This window comes from Ictalurus furcatus, chromosome 16 (assembly GCF_023375685.1).
Source record: "Ictalurus furcatus strain D&B chromosome 16, Billie_1.0, whole genome shotgun sequence".
NCBI classification, from domain to species: domain Eukaryota; kingdom Metazoa; phylum Chordata; class Actinopteri; order Siluriformes; family Ictaluridae; genus Ictalurus; species Ictalurus furcatus.
In genome coordinates this window covers 9,512,589-9,536,129 of record NC_071270.1, presented here as the reverse complement: position 1 = coordinate 9,536,129, position 23,541 = coordinate 9,512,589, and the positions used below count along the sequence as shown (strand labels likewise).

The window sequence follows — 23,541 nt, the reverse complement described above, 5'->3', positions numbered from 1 at the left end:
AGCGAAAAAACTTCAAGATGGCAGAAAATCTAATCAGGTTGAAATGACACCTAAGGACTCATAGAATCCCAGGAAGCCTGGCTTTTAAATTGGACAGTTCAAAAGTTTTGACCTTAAACATGCTTCCAAATTAGGCCCAATTCTGACCCGATGGTGGTGCTAGAGCATTGGCAACAATGTTCCTTAGACCCTCCCCAATCAGTGTGCCAAATTTGCTAAATTTTTTACTAGACAGTTCTATAGGCTGCCATAGACACCCTAAGAATAAGCAGAAGAGGAAGCAGAAGGAGCCTACACAGCTTCGGTGCTTGGTCCCCTAATAATGACATCAGCATAATAAACAGCAGCAAGGGCTCACAGTACATTTGTTACTTTACTACATTAAAATCAAGTGCAGAATCAAACCAGAAGTCTCTCACAAGAAGAGGAAATAAGATATGCAGTTCTACGGTACAGACTAATTTTTTTTTTCAACTTTTTTCAATTTAATTTTTCACACAACCTTTTCTTTACATTGGAAACATTTTCATTCACTATTGGAAAAATGTTTTGTGGATGAATGAGACCACAATAGATTTATTTGGTTTAAATGAGAATGATTATGTTTGGAGAAAGGAAAGTACTATATTCCAGCATAAGAACCAAAGTGCAGGTTTTCCTAATAAAGTGGACTGTGACTGTATAGCCAATGACCAAACGTTTGTGGACACCTGACCATCACACTCATATGTGCTTTTTGAGCATCCATTCCAAATTTAGTCCCCTCTTTTCTGTTATAATAGCCTCCACTCTTCTGAGAAGGCTTTTCACTAGATTTTGTAATGTGACAATGGGAATTTAAGCCCATTCAGCCACAAAAGCATTACTGAGATCGGGTGAAAGAATTAGCAGGTTGGACATTGATGTCCCAAAGGTGTTCAACAAGGTTGAGGTCTGGGCTCTGTGCAGGCCGCTTGACTTCTTCCACTCCAACCTTGGAAAAACCATGTATGCATGGCTTTTGGCCATACAGCGTATATGAAGTACCACCCAAGGAACAGGCCTTCTTCCTGCCCATTGTTGACCTTACCTTGGGATCAGAATCTGGATTTTAACACAGTTGCATCATGACAAAAGCACTTTAAAGCTATTCAAAACAAAATAATTTAGCTAGAAAGTATCCTCTAGCATTGAATTGTAATACTATTCAAAGTATTAATTCGAGCTAAAGCAACTTATTACTTCAAATTGCATAGCTAAACTAGGCTTCACAGTAAAACTAGCTTGAAATATGCATCAATAAGGCATAGGACAAATATAAAGAAATATTCCAGTTTATTTTGTTGTACAAAAATCTGCAGTACTTTGTGCACAGTCTGGATAGTGAAACATCAACTTCAAATGTACACAATTCTATACACATTACAACTTAAAGTATTTGCCTCTATTAGAATCAGTCCTTGATTGCTGATGCAGAGTCTGTTCTTTTCAAGTTGGATGGAAGATGCAAAGAGATCTCATACGGTTCACTTGAGCCAAGAACAGCTTGTTTTTTATACAAATGAAATCCATAGCATCTATATGACAAGAATGGATCTTTAGTTAGTAATTTTAACTTCCCAGCCTTATGTATACTGGTGCAAAGGACAAAGAACATAAAACACTGATCAAAAGAATATATCCAAAGCATTAAGTTCAGCATTCTCAATTACAGCTTGCTGCTCCCTTGATCCTGAGATCAATTCATCAAGAAAGTTGTCATTGGTAGATGAAGGGTCATTTAGAACTGGAAGCTTAGAAGCTGCCACCAAGTTCTCCTGAGAGCTGCTTTCTGATGTCCCAGCGCTCTGGCTGTTGGTTAGCATCTCCAAGAGGCCTGTGCTATCAGGTGACAGATTGCTGGCACTCATGGCTGGAGATAGCAGCTCAGCAAAGAAATTATCAAATGCTGGGCTATCATAGGCTGATGTACTGGAGGTGACAGAGTATGGCGAGGAAATATACGTGCTGTCTGGCCTGGGAGTAGACTCACCTTCCTCTATACTGAGCAGTTGATTTAACTTTGCCAGCTTCTTCTTCTTGGCCTTTAGTCTTTTCATTAGTTTCAGTCTAAGAGCTTCAGTGGATAAGACAATTTTTGACAGAGATGAATTTGGGATGTTCTGGCTAGCAGATTTCATCAGTGTGGAAACTGGACCCACAGACGTTACACCATCAGGGCAGCTGTATGGCTTCTGTGGAACATTGGGCAATTTTACAAATGGAGGCCTTAAAGGACCTCCAGGGACTGGATTTGGTGGATTCTTTGTTCTGTATCCACCAAAGAGCTCAGCAGGCTTAGCCAGGAGGGACTCATTGCCATCAAATCTTAGATCAACTTTTGGATGAGTGGCATGAAGGGGTGCTCTTAATGGTGTGGACTGGTGTGAAGGATGCTGATGAAATAAAAATGATAGGTTGGAGGCACTAGGATTTGAAGAGTGGAGAGCAGGTGGACACTTGCTCACTCTTGGTGACTCTGCAGATTCTGATGCTTTTACTACTGAATGAAGAATCATTTCTGGTGAAGGTGAAACTTCCTTAGCACCACCCTTCTTGCTTTTTACAGTGCATTCAGTTTGATGGTCAGAGCTTTTCTCTAGTAGGTGAAATGGTTTTGTGATGTTAGACTCAGCTGGCCCCATTACCTTTTCCTGGAAATTTGGGTTTTCTTCAGCATCTTCTTTGACCTCAACCAGTGTAAGGGTGACAATATCACTATGTGAAAGGCCCTCAAAAGTATCAAGCAGTGTTGCACTGCCTATTGAAGAATCGCAGGTATTGACAGCCTCATTATTGTCTTTATTTCCATTCAAGGCCTCCATGATGCATGCATCATCTGGTACAGAATTAGTTATATCTTGAAAGACATCAACCACTTTACTCATCCTCTGAGTAGGGGTGTTATCAGAGAGAGGATCAGGAAGCTGAGACACCTCTCTCGAAACTGCCTCCCAGAAGATGAGGTGGAACTGACTGGCTGGGAGTGTAAACCTCCTGTGGTTTATGCAGTGAGGGTACTTCAAATCATCAAATTCTAACCATAATCCTGTGGAAAATTGAAATAATTGCATTAAATTTAAACCGCACATACAAAAACATGAACAAAAGCCTATGGTGAATGGGATTCTCGTTCAATTTCGTTTAAACCAACTTGAGAGCAAAAATGGAAAGTACTTAAGTAATTATATTTGGTCACAATACTTTATCATAGGAATATGATAAAGTATTGTGTATCATATTCCTATGATAAAGTACTGTGTATAGGAATAAAGAATGAGTGTCAACTTTTGCACTTTTTAGGCACCGTCTACATTTTGTAATTATATGTAACTGTTGACGTTTTTGACATTTAGACAAGCAAGCTTTTGAACATCTTTGAAACAGTGCCTATTAATAAGGTTGATATACTTGAACAAAAAATACAAGGAATACTTTTCAATCATTTATTCAACAGAAATATCAATAAAAGTGATATTCTTCTATGGAAAAAGTAAGTACACCCTTGGCCTCAGAAGTTAGTAATGCCTCCTTTAGTAGAAATAACCTTTTAGGCGTTTTGCATAATTGTCCACCAGGCATGCTGGAATTTATGAGCACTAATCCATGCAGTATTCTTTTGAGTTGTATGTATGAGGATTTTCTTTCATTTACTGTCCATTTCAAATCCCCTCACATTTCAATGGGATTCAAATCCGGGCTTTGACTAGGCCATTCCATAAAAATCCATTTCTTCTTTTTGAGCCATTCCTTGGTGAATTTGCTAGTAGGATCATTATACTGTTGAAAGGTCCACTTTCGGTTCAACATCAACTTTTGGGCAGATGGCTTCACATTATCTTTAAGCATTGTTATGATGCAGAATTCATAGTTAAATCAATGAATGCAAGCTGTCCAGTCCCTGAGGGAGTGAAGCAACCCCAAACCATAACATTTTCACCACCCTGCTTCAAAGTTGGTATGAGGTGCTTCTCCTGAAAAGCTGCTTTTGGTCTGCGTCAAACATGCCTGCTGCTGTTACAGTGGTCAAACAACTCTTTGATTTGTTTGTCCAGAGCACATCATTCCAAAAGTCCTGTTCTTTGCCTATATGTTCATTGGCAAACCGTAGTCTTGCAAAGGCATTTTCCTTGCACACCTCACATGCGGATGAAATCTGTGTAATCTCTTTCTGATTGTAGACAAATGCACTTTGACACCAACTTAAGACTTCCTAGTAGATCTGGTGATGAAATTGTGAGGTTCTTGGAGAGTTTGTTTTGCATCAGACGGTCTGCTCTTGGGTTGAATTTGCTGGGACGGCTAGTCCTGGACCTTTGAAATCTGCGCCATTTGTAGATTATTTTCCTTACATAGGAATGATGTATTTCAAATAATTTGGAGATCTTTATAAACCCTACCAGACTCGTAAGCATCCACAACCTTTTTTTTGAAGGCCTTACAGAACTCTTTAAATCTTGGCATGTTGAACAACTGCTTCTAATTTTTTAGATTTGAAGGTTACTTTTTCCATGTGAGTGATCTGTTTTATGTTAATTCAAATTATAAAATTACTACAAAATGTAAATTTTGTATGCCATTTCACAGAGCATATCATCTTTATTAATAGGCACAGTTTCAAACAGGATCAAATGTTTGCTTGTCCAAACATCAAAAAAATAAATAAATAAATCACACGCGTGCGCGCACACACGGCTGACACAAGGCACACAAGTGTCCCTGCTACACAAACTCTGCTTTGTTTAATATAAAATGTGCCTCTGATTTAGAAGACTTGGAAGTTGCACACTTTCTTCCTCAGTCACTTGATTACGCCTCGTCTGATGGTGACTGAGGTCATGTTGGGAATAAAAGGTAACGTTGACAAACAGTTAACTGAAGAAAGTCATTGTCGGTGACGCTGGGTATCTGCTAAAGCCAGCAGCATCACATTAAGTGCATATGACATCATGCGTCACTGACTGGGAAACAGCTTATACTTCCGGTTAGTAAAAAAATGCTAGTGTTACATTTGAGATCATATTACCTTTCTAAAATTCATACAATAGACGGCAGAGTACATAGTGCAAGTGTATACTACGTCATTTGGGACACAACTTTAGTATTTACTCTGCGATACGTGTTTTCAGAACAAACGTAACGTGGTGAACAAATGAACCACGTGCTGTGTGCAGACCAACCAATCGATAATGAGATTCATTGACAACGATTTTCATAATCAATTAATTATATTATTTGTGTGTGTATGTGTGTGTGTGTATGTGTGTATATATATATATATATATATATATATATATATATATATATATATATATATATATATATATATATATATATATATACACACACACACACACACACACACATACACTCTCTCAAATAAAAATATTAACACTTAGCAGATGCACATTAGACCGGAGTTTCTCAACCCTTTCTAACGAAAGCCCCACCCAAGCCTCCCCTATCATGTGGCATGTAAGGTTTGTCCAAAAAGTCGCTACATGTGTCACTAGGTGCTTTTAGTTTTTTGCAAAAAAAAAAAGTCGCTAAAGGAGTCTGAAAATGCGCTAAGTTGGTAACACTGGTCTGCACTGACAGCTCGATAAAAGGCAGTCTAAGCTCCGCCTCTCCCTAGCAAAAAGAAAATACAGATTCTTTTTTCTCTTTTATTGAAAAGCAATAAAACACACCTAGTACCCAAATGATGCCCTGTCTGTTTTCTCCTGAAAACAATTTGCGCCCCCCTTCCAAGCCCCCCTGGTTGAGAACCACTGCGTTAGACAAAGGATGTTCACAATTGCACACCTAAATAAGGTCTCTGCGCAAATATCCCCCCCATGCTTCTCCTGGTCATCTGTCTGTCTGTCTCCAGGAGGCAGTGCAAGCACTCGGTCAGGTGAGGATTCCATCAGGGTCTTGTGTTTGTCAATTTGAGTTTTATTCCAAATAATTACACAAGTATATCCCATTTGTCACAGACCTGTTAATAACGTCCATTTCAACACACTGGAAAAACCTGAGACTTCATTTTACCGGTGTCCTGTTTCCATACCAAATGCTATAACAACCTTTTGCTACTCTGTGACTGGCCTTCTTGCCACCCCACTTTAAAAAATTTTCTCTGTTCAGTCTGGCCAACAATTGACAATCCAGTTTTATGTTACAGTCATTCATGTGCCCAACCTACTGGCATTCAACAAAAGTGCCATTATTGATTGTTGCAAGATTTTTAGTAGGCTTTCAAAATTATGTAGGTATTTAGAGAAATTAAACACTACAGATTGTGCAGAATCAGAAAACAGCACAATGTTCCTTCTGACAACACAAGCAGTGCTAGTACATCATAACTTTACCCATAAACATCCAACAGGGTCCTATTCTTACCAATATATCAAAAACTATACAATTGGAACTTCAGTCACATAACCAGTTTCCAATAAAAAAAGCAAAGTTACTTATAATCACCTTAATTAGAAAAAGAAATACATTAGCTGAAATGTATTTCATATAAAGGTTGAGACTCACCATCTGGTTGATGGATCCATGTGACAAAGTGCTCACGTTGTTCACTGTATTGTATAATAGTTTTGATTTTGTAGTGCGTGCCATGGAAATCAAATGCGTACTTGGAGATGTCTCTCCGTGGCAGTCCCTCCACAAAGTGTAGTGCAAGCACCGAAGAAATTCTGGAGAAGAAATAAGAGAAATTACCAAAAATATAAATAAATAATGAATAAATTTGGATCTCACACATTATAAAAATATATAGTACAGCATGAAGAAACATCACGGCTCACTAAAAAAATCAGTGGGATAAAAAGAAAAAGTATCTATCATCCTATCACCTCTGTAAGACCAATTTCCTCTTCTGGTTCTTGTTATGACAGTTGCTGCACTGTGCTCGGTGGACTGCTCTGAGTGGGTGCCAATCAGCCATGAGCTGTGTAAACGTTGTTACAGTCTTCTCCATGCTGTAAATGAGAACCAAGCTTATTATTACGGTAGACTTTCTATGAATCGGAAGTAGGATTGGACAACTTTTAATTCTCCTGTTCATGACGACAAGTACTATGAGATCTCACCCATTCGATTGGCTTGTCGGTGTGAATTCAGTGATGGAGATTACTTTATAATTGTTTAGAATTTTTTTTTTTATCAAATGTTAACTGAACCTCAAGAAAGCCCTGATAAACAATACATTTCCAAGCTCAAAATGAACCATTTTCCATGGCCCTGTGTGTGCCTGTTTCCTTTCATACTTGGGGTAAAGAAGACAAGCAGGTTAAATTTGTCCAGCAGTTCTTAAGAACTCCAGATAACCAGCAGTTAGAATAACATGGATAATTCCTAGTGCACATGCACCTTATTGCAGTCACAGAGTGGATATTAAAAAAAAATCTACACACCCCTGTTAAAATGGCAGGTTTTTGCAACAGGTAAAAAAAAAATCAAAAAGGTAAATCATGTCTGATTTTTTTCTCTCCTTAATATTATATACACAACTACATGGCCAAAAGTTTGTGTTTGACAGTCACACCCATACGTGGGCCTTTCCAAAACTGTTGCCACAAAATTGGAAACACACAACTGTCTAGAATGTCTCTATGCTGTAGCTTTAAGATTTTGTTTTACTGGAACTAAGGGGACAAGCCCTTATTGTAAAAAAACGTGACTGAGACTGAGAACGTGCTATGGTTGGTCAGTGCAATATGGCTGTTATCCGATTGGCTTAAGTAGATTGTGAGTCCACCTATTTGTGGATGTGTGTGCACTCGTGATGCTAAAAATGTTTCAAAATCCACAAATGCACAGGAGCAATCCACAAACGAATGTCAGGCAGAGTTGTGTTTGTGATATAAAAACATTTGTAAAAATGCAAATCTCATTATTTGTGAACTTAATGTTTGTGAATCTCGCTACATTTATTTGTGGCTCGTAATCTATTTATTTGGAATTATGAAACAACCCCATAGACATGATGGGGTTGTTATTATTCTAACCCCATAGACATGATCCAGGTATCACCTGCAGGCATGTGGCCCAGGCCAACCTGCTTGTGAACCATCATTTTACCTACAGCGTGTGTAACCACTCAACCATGCTAGCAGTAAGTCGAGTGGCTGGGATGTGAAAAACCCAAAGTGGGAAACTAATGCAGAGAGGAGAATGAATTGCAGAAGAGTAGAATTGCAGTGCCAAGCCATTGACTGGGAATTTGGGGCAGGACAGGGTGTTGTATGTCACCCTAATATGAAAGCTGAGCCAAGCCTGAGCCAGTTTCCATATATCTGCCCAGCTGACCACTCAACCAGCAACTAACTCCAATGTCGTCTAGTGCCTCTGTTGCCCCCTGCCACTGAATTTAAACTGTATTCCACTTGCTCCATTCTGGTCACTTCTATGATTATGAGGCCCTTCCTCTACTTCCTGCTGGATTTGGACTACAGACTGGGCGGACTGCATCATCCAAGGCCTGTCCGGCCCTTCTGGACTCTCCCACTTCATGGTACAGCAGTCTTCTCACTGCCGTGTTCACCTGCTCCATTTCCTTCCAGTCACACCCACCTAGGCATTGTAGCCATTCACCGCCTCAACACTAGAGTCCAACACCTCTATAACCAGCCTTGACGAGATGTGTATGAATTGAGACAAAGAACGTAAGGCTAGCCATATGAGAGCACCAGCACATAAAGGTAACTGTCTTGACAGTTAGAATGGGTGAAACCATTCTTTTTTTTTTTTTGGACAATCTCACACCTTAATATGAATGTGATTTAATTAAATCATCCATATGACCTATAAGGGGCCAAATAAACAGCTAATCTGATATTTTCTACCACTAGGTAGCTGACAGTGGAATCTATGTAAGCAGTGACTAAGCCTGCTGACAAAAGAGAGGGGGAGAGAGCAAGAGAGTGAGAGAGAGAAAGAAAACACGCAGAAACAAAAAACAATAATTGTAAACACTAATAGTAAATGAACTACCTTGTGCTGAAATTGTATCCACAGCATGTGCACCTAAATTCCCACTGACCAGTATGCTGGAATAGACTATTAGCCCAGTCATCTGACCTTAGGAGCAGAGGGAGAGCAAAGACAGGCGTCTCCTTCTGACCTGCAAAACAATATTAATATCAAACAATGAAATGTCTTTTTACTTCAAAATGAATGCAATAGTGAAAAAGAGACTGTGCACAAATGATGGCTGGCAAACCAGATGTACAAATTTAATTGATCCCTGAAGAATTTTTTTTTGTTGTTGCTACAATAGCCAAGAAAAGGAAGCCATAAAAAAAAAAAAAAAAACAACCAGCAAAACTCAAGAGAGAGACACAAATTGCACCAAAACAATGCGAAAATGCCCCCCCAAAACAAACAAACAAAAAACATTATGAATACTCAAACTAAGACTAAGCAACGATCACAAGCTAATCATCAGTATGAGTGAGTGCAGATAACAAATGCATTCTGTAGGCCCTTGAAATGTAGTCCCCTCCAAAAGTACTGGAACAGCAAGCTATACACTGAAGACATTTGGATTTGAGACCAAATGTGAATGAGAATATAGACCAGAATTTAATCTTTCATTTCCTTATATTTTTTATTTAAATTTGTTAAACGACTTAGAACATGGCACCTTTTGTTTGAACCCACCCATTTTTCAAGTGAAAATTTTATTTTAATAACACTGGAACATGTTTCTTGTTGTCCAGGTGTGCCCTATTAGATTAATAATTAATAACCGTGGATGTCTACTCTTGGTTTGAGCCCTGGTTTTGCCATGTGAAGACTGCACTTGTTACTAAAAATGATAATCCAAAATGAAGACCAGAGCACATATTTTGAAGCTAAGAAAAGACGTGAAATCAATAAGCGCAATTGCACAAACACTGAGCATAGCTAATGCAACAATTTGGAATGTTCTGAAAAAAGAAAAACCATTGGTGTACCAACAACCAGACATCGAACAGGTTGACCAAGGAAAATAATAGCAATTGATAACGAACATTTTGAGAGCTGTGGAGAAAAACCGCAAAACAACAGTTAGTGACTTGATCAAAACCACCATGGGGTGAAAGTATCACAATCCACCATTCGAAGAAGACTTCAAGAACAGAAATATAGAGGCCATACCACAAGATTCAATCCACTCAGCAGTAAGAATCAGAAGGCCAGACTGGAATCCACAGTCTGGTCATCGGTCTAGATCAGTGGAGGTAATGTCATGGCTTACGTGGATGCTTCTGGAACAGGCTCACTAATCTTACATATGAATTGCTAATGAATTTATAAGTCTAAAGAAACACTGTCTGCCAATTTACAGAAAAATGTATCCAGTCTAATTGGGAGGATCTTAAACATGCACCAAACAATGACCCAAAACACACTGCCAACAATTCGAAGGAATTCAACAGGGAAAAAAGTGAAAGTTTTAGACTGGCCAAATCATTCACCAGACATTAACCCAATTGAGCATGCATTGCGCATCCTGAAGAGAAGATCGAAGGGAGAAGCCTTCAAAAACAAATAAAGATTGAAAGAAGCTGTAGCCTGGAAAAGCATCATAAAAGAAGAATGCAAGAATTCAGTGTTTGCCAGCTTGATGTAATTATTGCAAGCAGGGGATATGAAACCAAACATTACTTTTGCTCACCTATTTTTTTTTTAAACCATATATAAAAGAAAATGAAAGCAGGAAATCTTATCATTCATTTTGATCTCAAACCCAATCACCTTAAGTGTATGGCAAAAACAAAAGTTTTGGGCTTGCCATTCCAATACTTTCAAAGGGGAATGTACTCATGAGGATACTATAAATAAAATATTCTAATCTCAGTATGGTTAAACCTGAAATTCTTTCAAATTGCACTCATCATATTTGTGTGCCGGTGGGATGGCTTGATGAATGTATTCAACGTTTTTATTCCAGTGCAGAGTAATAATGGAGACACTTTCTACAATTAAAGTGAATATTTTTGTTTTAATACCAAAAAAGGACACACCACTGTCAGAACAATATGTAATTCTTTTAAGAGCACATGTAGGTCATTGCACACAATTTTGTTTCATTAAAACAGTTGGTGTGAATCAGTCTCTGATATCATCTGGTGCAAAAAAAAAATTAAATAAATAAAAATAAATTTAAAAAAAAAAAAAACCCCACACTGAGTGACTGAAAGTTCTGTGGGTGGAAACACCTTGTTGATAAGAGAGGTCAGAAGAAAATGGCCAGATTGGTTTGAACTGCCACTAAGGATATAGTAACTCATATAATCACTCCTTACAACCATGGTGAGCGGTAAAGCATCTCAGCATGCATAAAACATTGAACAGTGGCTACAACAGAAGAACCAATTAGGTTCCACTCCTGGCAAACAAGCACAAGATTCTGAGGCCATCATAGGCACAAACTAACTCAAACTAGACAGTATGAAGACTGGAAAAAGACCAGGTGATTTTTCTTTCTACTCTTCAAGTGTCCAATTTTGGTGAGCCGGTGCCCTGTTCTTGGCTGACAGGAGGGGAACCTGATGTGGTCTGCTGCTGTAGCCCATCCACCTCAAGGTTTCATGTGTTGTGCTTCTAAAATGCCTTTGTTCTCACCACAGTTGTAAAAAGTGCATATTTGAGTTATTATATCCCTCCTGGAAGCTCAAACATTTTTGACCATTTTCCTCCAACCTCTCATCAACAGTGTTTGGTAAGTTACTCATAAAAAGTAATCCACTACAGATTACTAATTGCTACTTTAACATTGCAATCTGATTACATTACTGAATGTAAAAAGTAATCAGATTACTAATTACTTTACTTTCAAGTTACTTTCAAAACTATCAAACCTAAAAAAAAAGAAAAACCCCCACACACTACAAAGTGAATCTCAGTTCTTTCAGTAATTTTAGCATGCGTCAATGTATGACATGACCAGAAAAAGTCAGATTTATCATAAAGCTTGCCTCGGGTGTTGTTACTGTGTGTAGGACTACCAGACCGATAAAATATAAAACTTTTATAACTAGGCTAGTTTGGTGTCACTAGCCAAGGGGAGGCACAACACAAATAAGCTATGGGTTTAACTGCTACATTGCCGTGCAAAGTATATTATCTTTCCTTATGCTCTGCTCATATCATGTTCACGTAAACTGGAACTCAAATAGACATTTATAGGTACATCTCAAAAAAGTGGAACTTTATTATATTCTAGATTCTTTACACACAAAGTGAAATATTTCAGGCCTTTTTTTTTGTTTTAAGCTTGATCACAGCTTATAGCTCATGGAAATCAAAAATCCAGTATCTCAAAATATTAGAATAAGAATTTATAATACAGAAATGTTGACCTTCTGAAAATGTATGTTAATTTATGCAGTCAATACTTGGTTGGTGCCCCTTTTGCACAAATTACTGCATCAATGTGGTGTGGCATGGAGGCAATCAGCCTGTGGCACTGCTGAGCTGTTATGGAAGCTCAGGTTGCTTTGATGGCAGCCTTCAGCTCGTCTGTATTGTTGGATCATAGATTCTCTATGGGGTTCAGGTCAGGTGAGTTGGCTGGCCAACAGGGCTCTACAGTGTGACCATTTCAATCACATTTGCAACTGAAAATTACTTTGTGCGACTGAAAAAATATATAGGTGCACCAGTGCGAGTGACCTGTTCAAAGTTGTAGAATACAATCGGAATAAAAACTACAACTCCAAAATGCATCTACACCGCGTTTAGCTACTTTCACACTGCTTTTCCATCACCTCATTCAACTGAACAAGTGTGCAAATACTGCAAAGATGCCATTATGATGACAAGAGTAACACTGTACATCACCTGCTTCTCTCAACCAGCCGATCTCACAAACCGCCATCTTTTATCGATCACCTAAAATGACCTGAACCCGCGACATTCTCGTGTAGCCACAGCGGCGTCGGGTGCCAGTAAATTAATTATAATGCTAACGCTACAAGGTGGGTGTAATTCAAACTTCTTTATTAAATAATTCCTCACCAATCATAATCTAAAGTAGAAACTTTTCAGTCTGCAAACATGCTGCCACTCTCCCTTCACTCTCTTCACCAACTCTAATAGACAGCGCATTCACTTAATTTAAACTCATGGTTGCCAGATATCACTAGAAAAGTCAGCTCCAGTTTCCATGTTTTGATTTAATCCCACGAAAAACAATATTATCGGCAGACATGGCAACACTGTACTGGGGGAACCAATCTAAAAGGAACAACTGAAAAACAAACAACAAAAAAAATGTAAAGACAGAAAATGTGCATAGTTATAAATAAATCATTTAATAAAAAAAAATAGATATTACAATAAACTCAAAATATAAAATAATGAAAAATGAAATGTTTAATTACTATGGGTTGCATTTAATATTAATTTGACGTTAAGCTTAGTAGGCTATTTCCTTAGAAGGCCATTAGTCTTCTTTTTCAAAGATTGATCATGCTTGTGTTCGTCTACTTTTAATTAGGACTCCATTGTTTAAGATATTTAAAAATAAAGATTTTATGCTTGTTTATTTATCAATTAACCAACAGTATTTCTCATTGCTATTATTTTATTTCAATTAACAGTGACCATGAGCAGAGAGCTTACATTTAACTGTTTATGACAGACCTCCTGATTAAAGCTTAAACAAAAAAAGATTGGTATCTGGATCGGTTTCGGTCAAGATGATAAGAAATCGGTATCAGTTGTAAAATACTGATCGGATCATCCATAATGAACACCATTAAACTAAAGCGATTTGCATCTGGTGGAAAATGAACTCACCCAATCACATCCTATATGAGATTATTCAGATATATACACAATATACATAGAGTGGTTCGAGAACTGACTCCAGCCCAGAACCATTACAGTGGAAAATGTCTAATAGTGTAGCTTTAAAAATATGTAAGAGGAACACACTTCAAAGACTGAACATTGAGGTGTTTTGCATTTGTTTACAAGGTGGAACAGATTAACCTTTTTTTTTTGCATACAGCCTGTAAAATTAACTGAAAATATTAAATTTAGTTTATCAGAAGGTAAATAAATTTTTGGCTCACACTATGTTCCTAAATTCTGTCATAATTGACAAGCTCAAGTTTTCTCATGCCTACTTGCGTGTTATATTGTGGCTCATTAATGTTACCATCTCCATTATATAAAAATAATAATAATAATTAAAAAAAAAAAAACCTTCAACCGTACTCCTACATTTTTGACTGTGCTCCTAAATTTTTGTAAATAAATAAATAAAATAAAATAAAAATTGTTACCGTAGAGCCCTGCTGGCCAATCAAGCACAGTAATACCATGGTCAGCAAACCAGTTACTAGTAGTTTTGGCAATGTGGGCAGGTGCCAAGTCCTGCTGGAAAAGGAAATCAGCATCTCCATAAAGCTTGTCAGCAGATAGAAGCATGAAATGCTCTAAAATCCCCTGGTAGATGGCTGCATTGACGCGCGACTTGAGAAAACACAGTAGACCAACACCAGCAGATGACATGGCATCCCACATCAAAGACTGTGGAAACTTCACACTGGACTTCAAGCAACTTGGATTCTGTGCCTCTCCACTTTTCCTCCAGACTCTGGGATGAAATTAAAAATTTACTTTCATCTTACCCATGATTGTGGTTGTGTACTGAACCAGACAGAGATTGAGCTCAGGAAAACTTTGCAGGTGTTTTCAGTTAATTAGCTGATTATAGCTCTTTTCAGGTCGAAATTTCTGTATTATAAATTCTATATTCTAATATCCTGAGATATTGGATTTTTGATTTCCATGAGCTGTAAGCCATAACCATCAAGATTAAAACAAAAAAGGCTTGAAATATTTCACTTTATGTATAATGAATCTAGAGTACATGAAAGTTCCACTTTTTGAATAACGGGGAATTTTTTTCCCCCCACGATATTCAAATTTTTTGAGATGCACCTGTACACACCTTGTTTTCATGTTGACCATGTTACTGCTTCAGTTTCAACCCATTTACTGGTTTAAAAATAAATAAATAAATAAATAAATAAATAAATAAATAAAGACTGTGTGAGATAGCGTTTGGCAGAATAGAGACCCATCAGCCAATAAGGCACGAGTGTTTCCATGTACTCTTCTGTAAACCCTGTCTGATTGGTATCGCCTCCGTTCACTGAAGATATAAAGTTACAAAACCACTCTCTTCTTTTACCAACGTACAGTGTTTTTTTTTTTTTTTTAAATGAGATACACATACATACACACAAACACACACACATACGTATAAAAAGTCCCTTTTTCAGGAGACTGTATTTTAAAGAATTGTGTAAAATCCAAATAAGCTTTACAGATCTTTATTGGAAAGAGTTTAAACAACAACTATGTTTACATTGACAGCAATAATCTAATTATTGATCTTACTCTGAATAAGACAATATTGTGATTAAAGTGTATACATGAGTCGCTTTTAGAATATTCCTTTCATGTTCAGGTTTTACATGTTACAGAACATAGAGCGATTAATTGCACGTCATCACGTCCCCACACCACGCTGTCCCTCCAGAATTTCACGTATCGACATACAGTTCATACTCGTTATGGTACCATATACAGTCTTGAAGCTTCCATAAAAATAAAAATGAAAGACCCAAGTGCAGTAAATTATTTGTCATGCTACATGTGCAAATAGACAACTGCTTGAAGCCATGGGCTGCATCCGAAACCACGTACTTACCTACTATATAGTAGCAGAAATATGTGAATTTCAGGTAAGCATGCGGTTTCGGACGCAGCCATACTCTCTTGTTTGCCATCAAACTGTTGAGAACTGCCGCGTGTACATGTGTCCTGTCGCAATATGTGGTGGAAACTCCCACATGACGTTGATAATGTGATTAACGTGTTTACGTCTGTAATGCACTTCGATAATGTGACTAAAACAGGAATACTCCATGTCTTAATTCGATTTGTGTTTACTTAGAGTATTACTTTAGTCAGATTAAGGTAATCAATAATTGCTGTTTACATGGTAGTTTCTTAATCAGATTATTGCCTTAATCGGGTTAATATCGGATTATTATTGTCCATGTAAACGTACCAAATGTTTTTCATGCTTGTTCAATGAACCATAAACAATTATTGCACATGAACCTGTGGAACAGACCTTAAGACACTAACAGTTTACAAGCAGTGGGCAATTAAGGTCACATTTACAAAAACTCAGGACATTAACGAGACCTTTCTATTGACTCTGAAAAATACCAGAAGATGCCTTGATCTGTGACTGGACACCGATTCAGCCACCTGATGTGGATGTCCCAGGAATGATGGTTAGAGATATGGATTATCCACATTTTGTTTCTCATAAACAGTCTCTAAAAGTATCAAAATGGATGGTAGAACACTACTACTGAACATTTTCACACTATCAAGCATTCACAGAAGACCAGCACCTGCAGCAACTACCCACGTTCCACATGTGCCTCTGTAGTGCTGAAAACTGGTTAAAATCAAAGCTTATTGCTGTACCTGCTGCAAGTCATACCCGTGTCCAAAAAGATTTAGAAAACGCGTTGAGTGTCGGCAGTGGCCAGGAATTAATTTCTAGATAGACAAAAAAATAAATTAGAGCTGCAACAACTAATCGATAAAATTGATAATAATCGATTATGAAAATCATTGTCAACGAATCTCATTATCGATTAGTTGGTCTGCGAGTGGCACAGGGTTCGTTTCGTGTCCCAAATGACGTACTATACACTATGCACTGCGCACTCTACAGTGTAGTGTACCAATTTTAGAAAGGTAGCATCTACTCAAAAACCAGCGTTTTTTTTCCTAACCGGAAGTATAAGTCGCTTCCCAGTCAACGGCGCATAACGTCATTGGCACGTAATGTGAAGCCACTAGCAGATACCCAGAGTCACCGACAATGAATTTCTTCAGCTTACCGTTTGTCAACATTACCTATTATACCCATTATGACCTCAGTCACCATCAGATGAGGCATAATTGTGAAGTGACTGAGGAAGAAAGCGTGCAACCTCCAGGTCCTCTAAGGCAGGGGTGCATTTTATATTAAACACCGCAGAGAAGATCAAACTTTATAAAGCGGACACACAGACACACAAGTGTAGCACGGACACACAACAGTGATGCACAAGCACAAACTTATGTTTATATCCAAAATCCTCCACTATGTGGAAGGGGTTGGGGAAACTGGTGCAAGTTGCTTAAAAGGTTTAGTTTTATTTATGTTTATTGTCATTATATGCTGTATTTGCACGCTTGCAGTGTAAATTCTGTCGTTTATTATAACGGAAGTGATGTATTAGTAACGAGGCTACATTGCTCCGCACTCACGGTGATGCACAGTGGGAGCACAAGTAAGATCTTTAATGTCCAATTAAAAACAGAACGATCAAAAGTAAATACAAGTAAAACAATATGCCTAAAGGCAGTGAGTAACAAACCACAAATCAAAAAAATAATAAATAAATAATCGGCCAATTAATTATGAAAATAGTTAGTTGCAGCCCTAAAATAAATAAATATTTTATATACACATACATACAGTGCCTTTCACTAATATTGGCACCCTTGGTAAATGTGAGCAAAGAAGGCAGTGAAGGCAGTCTTTATTGTTTAACCTATCTTTTGTTAACAAAATTCACAAAAATACTCTGCTCTCATGGATATCAAAAAACTGCAAACAATACAGGTTTATCAAAAAAAATATTTGTTAAATATAGGTGTGCAACAATTATTGGCACACTTTGAGTCAATACTTTGTGCTACCTCCCTTTGTGAAGATAACACCTCCGAGTCTTCTCCTATAAAGCCTGATGAGGTTGGAGAGCAAGGTATTATGGCATGGCAAGGGAACCGAGACCATTCCTCCAAACAGAATCTCATTAGATCCCAGGGCTCTACGGTAACAATTTCTTTTAGGAGCACTTGTGCTTCTAATTACAAAAATTTAGGAGCAGTGTCAAAAATTTAGGAGTACAGTTGAAGTTTAGGTTTTTTATTTTATTTATTTATTTTTTTTTTTAGAGATGGTAATGTGAATATGCCACAATATAACAAGTAGGCATGAGAAAACTTGAGCTTGTCAATTATGACAGAATTAAGGAACATAATCTGAGCCATGACAAATTAATTTACCTTCTGATAAACTAAATTTAATATTTTCAGTTAATTTTACGGCTGTATGTAAAAAAAAAACAAAACAAAAAAAAAACGACTGTTGACCTGTTCCACTTTGTAAACAAATACAAAAAACCTCAATGTTCAGTCTTTGAAGTCTGCTCCTCTTAAATATTTTTAAAGCTACACTATTAGACATTTTCCACTGTAATGGTTCTGGGCTGGAGCCAGTTCTTGAACCACTCTGCCTATATTGTGTATATATCTGAATAATCGCATATAGGATGTGATTAAGTGAGTTCATGTTCCCGTCAGATGCAAAGCGCTTTAGTTTAATGGTGTTCATTAGGGACGCTCTGAACAAGATTTTTTAAGATTGATACCGATCCAGATACCAATCTTTTTTTGTTTAAGCTTCAATCAGGAGGTCTGTCAAACAGTTAAATGTAAGCTCTCTGCTCATGGTCACTGTTAATTTAGTTAAAACAATAGCAATGAGAAATACTGTTCGTATTTTTTTTTTGGTATTCCAATACTAATTGATAAATAAATAAGCATAAAATATTTATTTTTTTTACATATCTTAAATAAAGAGTCCTAATTAAAAGTAGACTAACACAAGCATGATCCATATTAGGAAAGAGGTTAGCAGCCTTCTAAGGAGATAGCCTACTAAGCTTAATGTCAAATTGATATTAAGTGCAACCCATAGTAATTAAACATTATTTCATTTCTCATTTTATTTATATTTCATGAAGTTATTACAATATCTATTTTTTATATTAAATGATTTATTTATAACTAAGCACATTTTGTCTTTACATTTTTAGTTTTTTGTTTGTTTGTTTATCAGTTGTTCCTTTTAGATCGGTTACCCAGTACAGTGTTGCCATGTCTGCTGATAATATGGAGTTATTTTGGGGTATAAATCAAAACATGGAAACTGGAGTTGACTTTTCTAGTGATGTCTGGCAACCGTGAGTTTAAATTAGTAAATGGACTGTGCTTGTGAGCCGGGACGAGTTAGTGAAGAGAGTGAAGGAGAGCGGCAGCGTACTCTATGTGTACAGACTGATCAGTTGCTACTCTTGATTATGATTGGTGAGGAATTATTTAATAAAGAAGTTTGAATTAAAACCCACCTTTTAGCGTTAGCATTGTTATTAATTTACCGCCGTTTCTACACAAGCAGGTCGCAGGTCATTTTGTGGGATCAATAAAAGATGGCGGTTGTGAGATCGGGAAGTTGAGAGAAGCAGATGATGTACAGAGTTACTCGTGTCATCATAATGGCTTCTTTGCAGTATTTACACACTTGTTCGGTTGACTGAGATGATTAAAAGCAGTGTGAAAGTAACTGTTGCGCTGTGTAGATGCATTTTGGAGTTTTAGTTTTTATTCTGATTGTATTATACAACTCCGAACAGGTTACTCGCACCGGTGCTCCTAAATATTTTTTTACACTCACATAAAGAATTTTTCAGTCGCAAATGTGAGAGAAATGGTCGCACTGTAGAGCCAAGGATCCTTCAAATTTCAGGTCCATGCTGATGGACTCCACTCTTCAGTTCATCCCACAGGTTTTTTGTGTTTATTTTGATGCATGTTTTGGATCATTGTCCTGCTGGAAGATACAACCACAGCCCATTTTAAGCTTTCTGGCCAAGGCAGTCAGGTTTTCATTTAATATCTGCTGATATTTGACAGAGTCCATGATGCCATGTATCCTAACAAAATGTCCAGGTTCTCTGGCAGAAAAACAGCCCCAAAACATTAAAGAGCCAGCACCATATTTAACCATGGGCATGAGGTACTTTTCCATATGGTTACCTCTGTGTACACCAAAACCACCTCTGGGGTTTATTGCCAAAAAGCTCTATTTTGGTTTCATCTGACCATAGAACGCGATCCCATTTGAAGTTCCAAACTGGCAAACTGAAGATGCTTGAGTTGGTTTTTGGATGAAAGTAGGGGCTTTTGTGATGTAGGTGACTTCAGATTGTAGTTTTGGAGACTTTCTGACTCAAATATGCAACTAATTTATGCAATTCCTTGGAGATTTTTTGCCCACTCGAACCATCCGCTTCACTGTTCTTCACCAGTTCTTTCACCAATAGAATTTTATTTATTTATTTTTTTAAAAAAGTAATTTCAAAGTTAATACTAATATCATCATATAGTCATCTGGTGATGATGCACAAGAAGTTTAAATATTTATTTGTAAAGCAAAATATTTTTGTTGCTTTGAAATGCACCACTGTCATATCATGACTATTCACAAAATATTGTAAGTTTCCTCTCATAATATTATGACTTTCTTGAAATATTACAACTTTCTTCTCTAAAATATTGTGACCTTTTCCACCCTGTAAAGTATTTTTGGACTTTTTTCTCAAGATATTATGACTATTCTCAGTCTAGTATTTTATTTTCAGTAGCCCTAAAATGATACCTTACAGAATAGAGTAACAAATTCAGGGCTATAAACTCACCTAATGACAAAACGTGCCAATGACATAATTGTTGATCATCAAGCTAAAGATTTGAAGCTGTTACGACATGTCTTTCCAAATGAAACATTTCAGGGGTTTCACAGCAACAGGGGTGAATACTAATGCATCTACAACAATTTTTTGTAAATAATTAGGCATTAACAGATTTACGAGAAATTGTTGATTTTTGTTGATCTTCAGATGATTCAGAATGTTGCAGCATGCCTCGTCTTCAACCAGCCCAAGAGAACCCATGTCACACCCCTCTTCATCTCCCTCCACTGGCTTCCTGTAGCTGCCCGCATCAAATTCAAGGCCTTGATGCTCACCTACAAGACCTTGTCAGGAACAGCACCCTCCTACCTCAATTCTCTCCTGAAGGCCTACGTTCCCTCACGGAATCTGCGATCGATTAGCGACCGACGTTTAGTAGTTCCCACTCAGTGTGGCACAAGGTCCCTTTCCAGAACCTTCACGCTAACTGTTCCTCAGTGGTGGAATGACCTTCCAATCTCAACCCGGACCGCAGAATCTCTCACCATCTTCAAAAAACAGCTAAAGACCCACCTCTTCCGTGAACACCTAACCAACTCATTTATATATATATAAAAAAAAAAAAAAAAAAAACAACAAGTGCACTTTCCACCTCTACTCTGTGCACTTTGCTTCTTCTGGATTCAATTAATGGATCTTGTATGGTAGCACTCCTTGTATTGTTCTCTGCTTGACATGTCGCTTTGCTTGTATTTTTCTCATTTGTAAGTCGCTTTGGATAAAAGCGTCTGCTAAGTGAATAAATGTAAATGTTGTTGGCCTACTAAATGAATTCTTTTAGTCTGGGACATTTGACTTCAGATTAAATGACCCGTTGCCTAAAATGAGTTTTGTACCCCTGGTCTACCTGCTAGCGTGCCAAAAAACACGTCCCAACAACTCTACACAAGTAAAATGTGCTGACCTCAAAGATGGGAACTACATGCTGGTAATTTCAATAACCTGTATGGGTCACCCAGGAAAGCACCTGCATATTAGGGGTGTAAATCTCAAGTTTTATGATTATATGATCGAAAAGTAAATCTTCAAATAAACAACTCCTGTTTCGTGAGTGGTTTTCGGGTCATATGTCCGTGTGACTTCTCGCGTGTTTTCATGACAAAACGTAGTTTGGACACCAGATCGGGTGACAGAATCGTTGACAGATCGTCTAGTGTTACCATTTTTTAAAAAACAGCATGTAACTTCCATGAGCATGTAACTAAACCCAAAAATGCAAACCCCACATCATTTGAAAAAACAAAAACAAAAAAACTACAAAAAAAAAAACAAACAAACAAAAAAACAAACTTACTCTGGCTCTTACACCTCTACTCTGTGCACTTTGCTTCTCTAGAACTCAATTAAAGATCTTGTATGCACTACTTGTATTGCTCTCTGCTTGATGTATCGCTTTGCTTGAATTTCCTCATTTGTAAGTCACTTTGGACAAAGGTGTCTACTAAATTAATACATGTAAATGTAGTGTGTGACCCCCTGTCGTTGAGCAATCACGAAGTGTGAACACCACAACAACTTCATGACTCCCGATTACAAGACAGCAAGTTGTGATGTGTGAACAGCACAGTGACATGCCGATGCTGAAAGTCATGTAGAGTGAACTTAGCCTTACTGAAACACAGCCTATTAAGACTACATGTTAACCAGCAGTCACTTCCAAGCTGCTGCTCTGCACTACTAAAACCCTGACTTATAACCTTGACGTCGTCTGACAAAATGAAAAATACACATAAGTTAAAGACACCGGTTGTGCTGATTTCTGATATATTTACATGCAAAATGATCACTCAGAGAGAAGGTTAGAAACAAATGAATGTGCTCCTCTTTTCTGCCACTGATTGAACAGAGATACTGCAAAGAGAGTGAGAGAAAGAAAGAGGGGGGGGGGGACCACCCCCACCTGGGGAAAGCAGGACCTTGCGCTCATGGGGCAGTACTGGCCACTGTCTTCTATGGAAAGTTATCAAAGTTTGCAAAAAGTCAATAGATTTGTCGCTATGTGCTTTTTTGAAAGAAAAGGGAGGAAAAGTCAATAAAGGGCTCTGAAAAATGGCCTGGAGCGGTCTCTTTTACAACAACCGAGTAAACAGTGGTGGGGGGGAGGGGGGGGTGAGGCTGAGGGTCTGCAGCAGGCAGTCATATTTTGAGTGAAAGGATTGTATTCGTTGTATGTGTGTTCTATTGAAAATAAACACTTTAGTTTTTAGCAATTTCAAGCACTACTAGATAAAAAATGTCTATTTTCAAGGTTTTCCAGTACTTAAATTTCAAAAAGCCAAATTCATGCACTTCAAGCACCTTGTATGAACCCTGGAAGAAGTATTTCAGTAAGAAGTAGACTTTTTTTGGCACCCACCTTGAAGGTTTGTTTATATATTCATGGTACATGTGCGAGTGTCTGTGCAAGAGAGAGATTAATTGACGTGAGAAAACCGCACTTTTAAGTGCATAAGTAACTGATGCACTGCTGTAAATATAAATGTAATGTTACTTTAGTTATTAGTCATGCAATAATTTAACTTTTGTGTGTGTACACAGAAAGTGGTAGGTCTCCCAGCCCAATTTATGAGTGGCCCACTGGGAGTTCTCCTGATTAGCCACTCCGGCTATGGTCCATCTATGGTCCACCAGATCGGTGGTTATTTGATCGATACATCAATCCATACTGTCGGATTGTTATACCCCTACTCCGCAGTGTGACTAAAAACTGAGAACTTTCCCTGTGTAAATGTGGATGTAACTTTTGAATTTAAGTTGCCAAATTAAACCAACCTGAACAACTTGAATATTAATCTTCATAATTAACACCTAAACTTCATTGGTGTCCAAGATTCCTACACACAATGCCAAGTGC

General features: G+C 37.7%; 1 protein-coding gene across 1 annotated transcript in view; it reads right to left on the bottom strand.

Moving 5' to 3' along the window:
- Positions 1 to 461: 461 nt before the first annotated feature.
- Positions 462 to 23,541, bottom strand: part of uspl1 (ubiquitin specific peptidase like 1) — a 36,258-nt gene continuing 13,178 nt past the window's right edge. Inside the window, exons 6-9 of the mRNA XM_053645242.1 lie at positions 9,004 to 9,133; positions 6,864 to 6,989; positions 6,544 to 6,704; positions 462 to 3,067 (exon numbers count right to left, since the gene is read on the bottom strand). Of these exons, the coding sequence (XP_053501217.1) occupies positions 1,647 to 3,067; positions 6,544 to 6,704; positions 6,864 to 6,989; positions 9,004 to 9,133 (1,838 nt within the window). The 3' untranslated portion in view covers positions 462 to 1,646. The remainder of the gene's footprint in view (positions 3,068 to 6,543; positions 6,705 to 6,863; positions 6,990 to 9,003; positions 9,134 to 23,541) is intronic.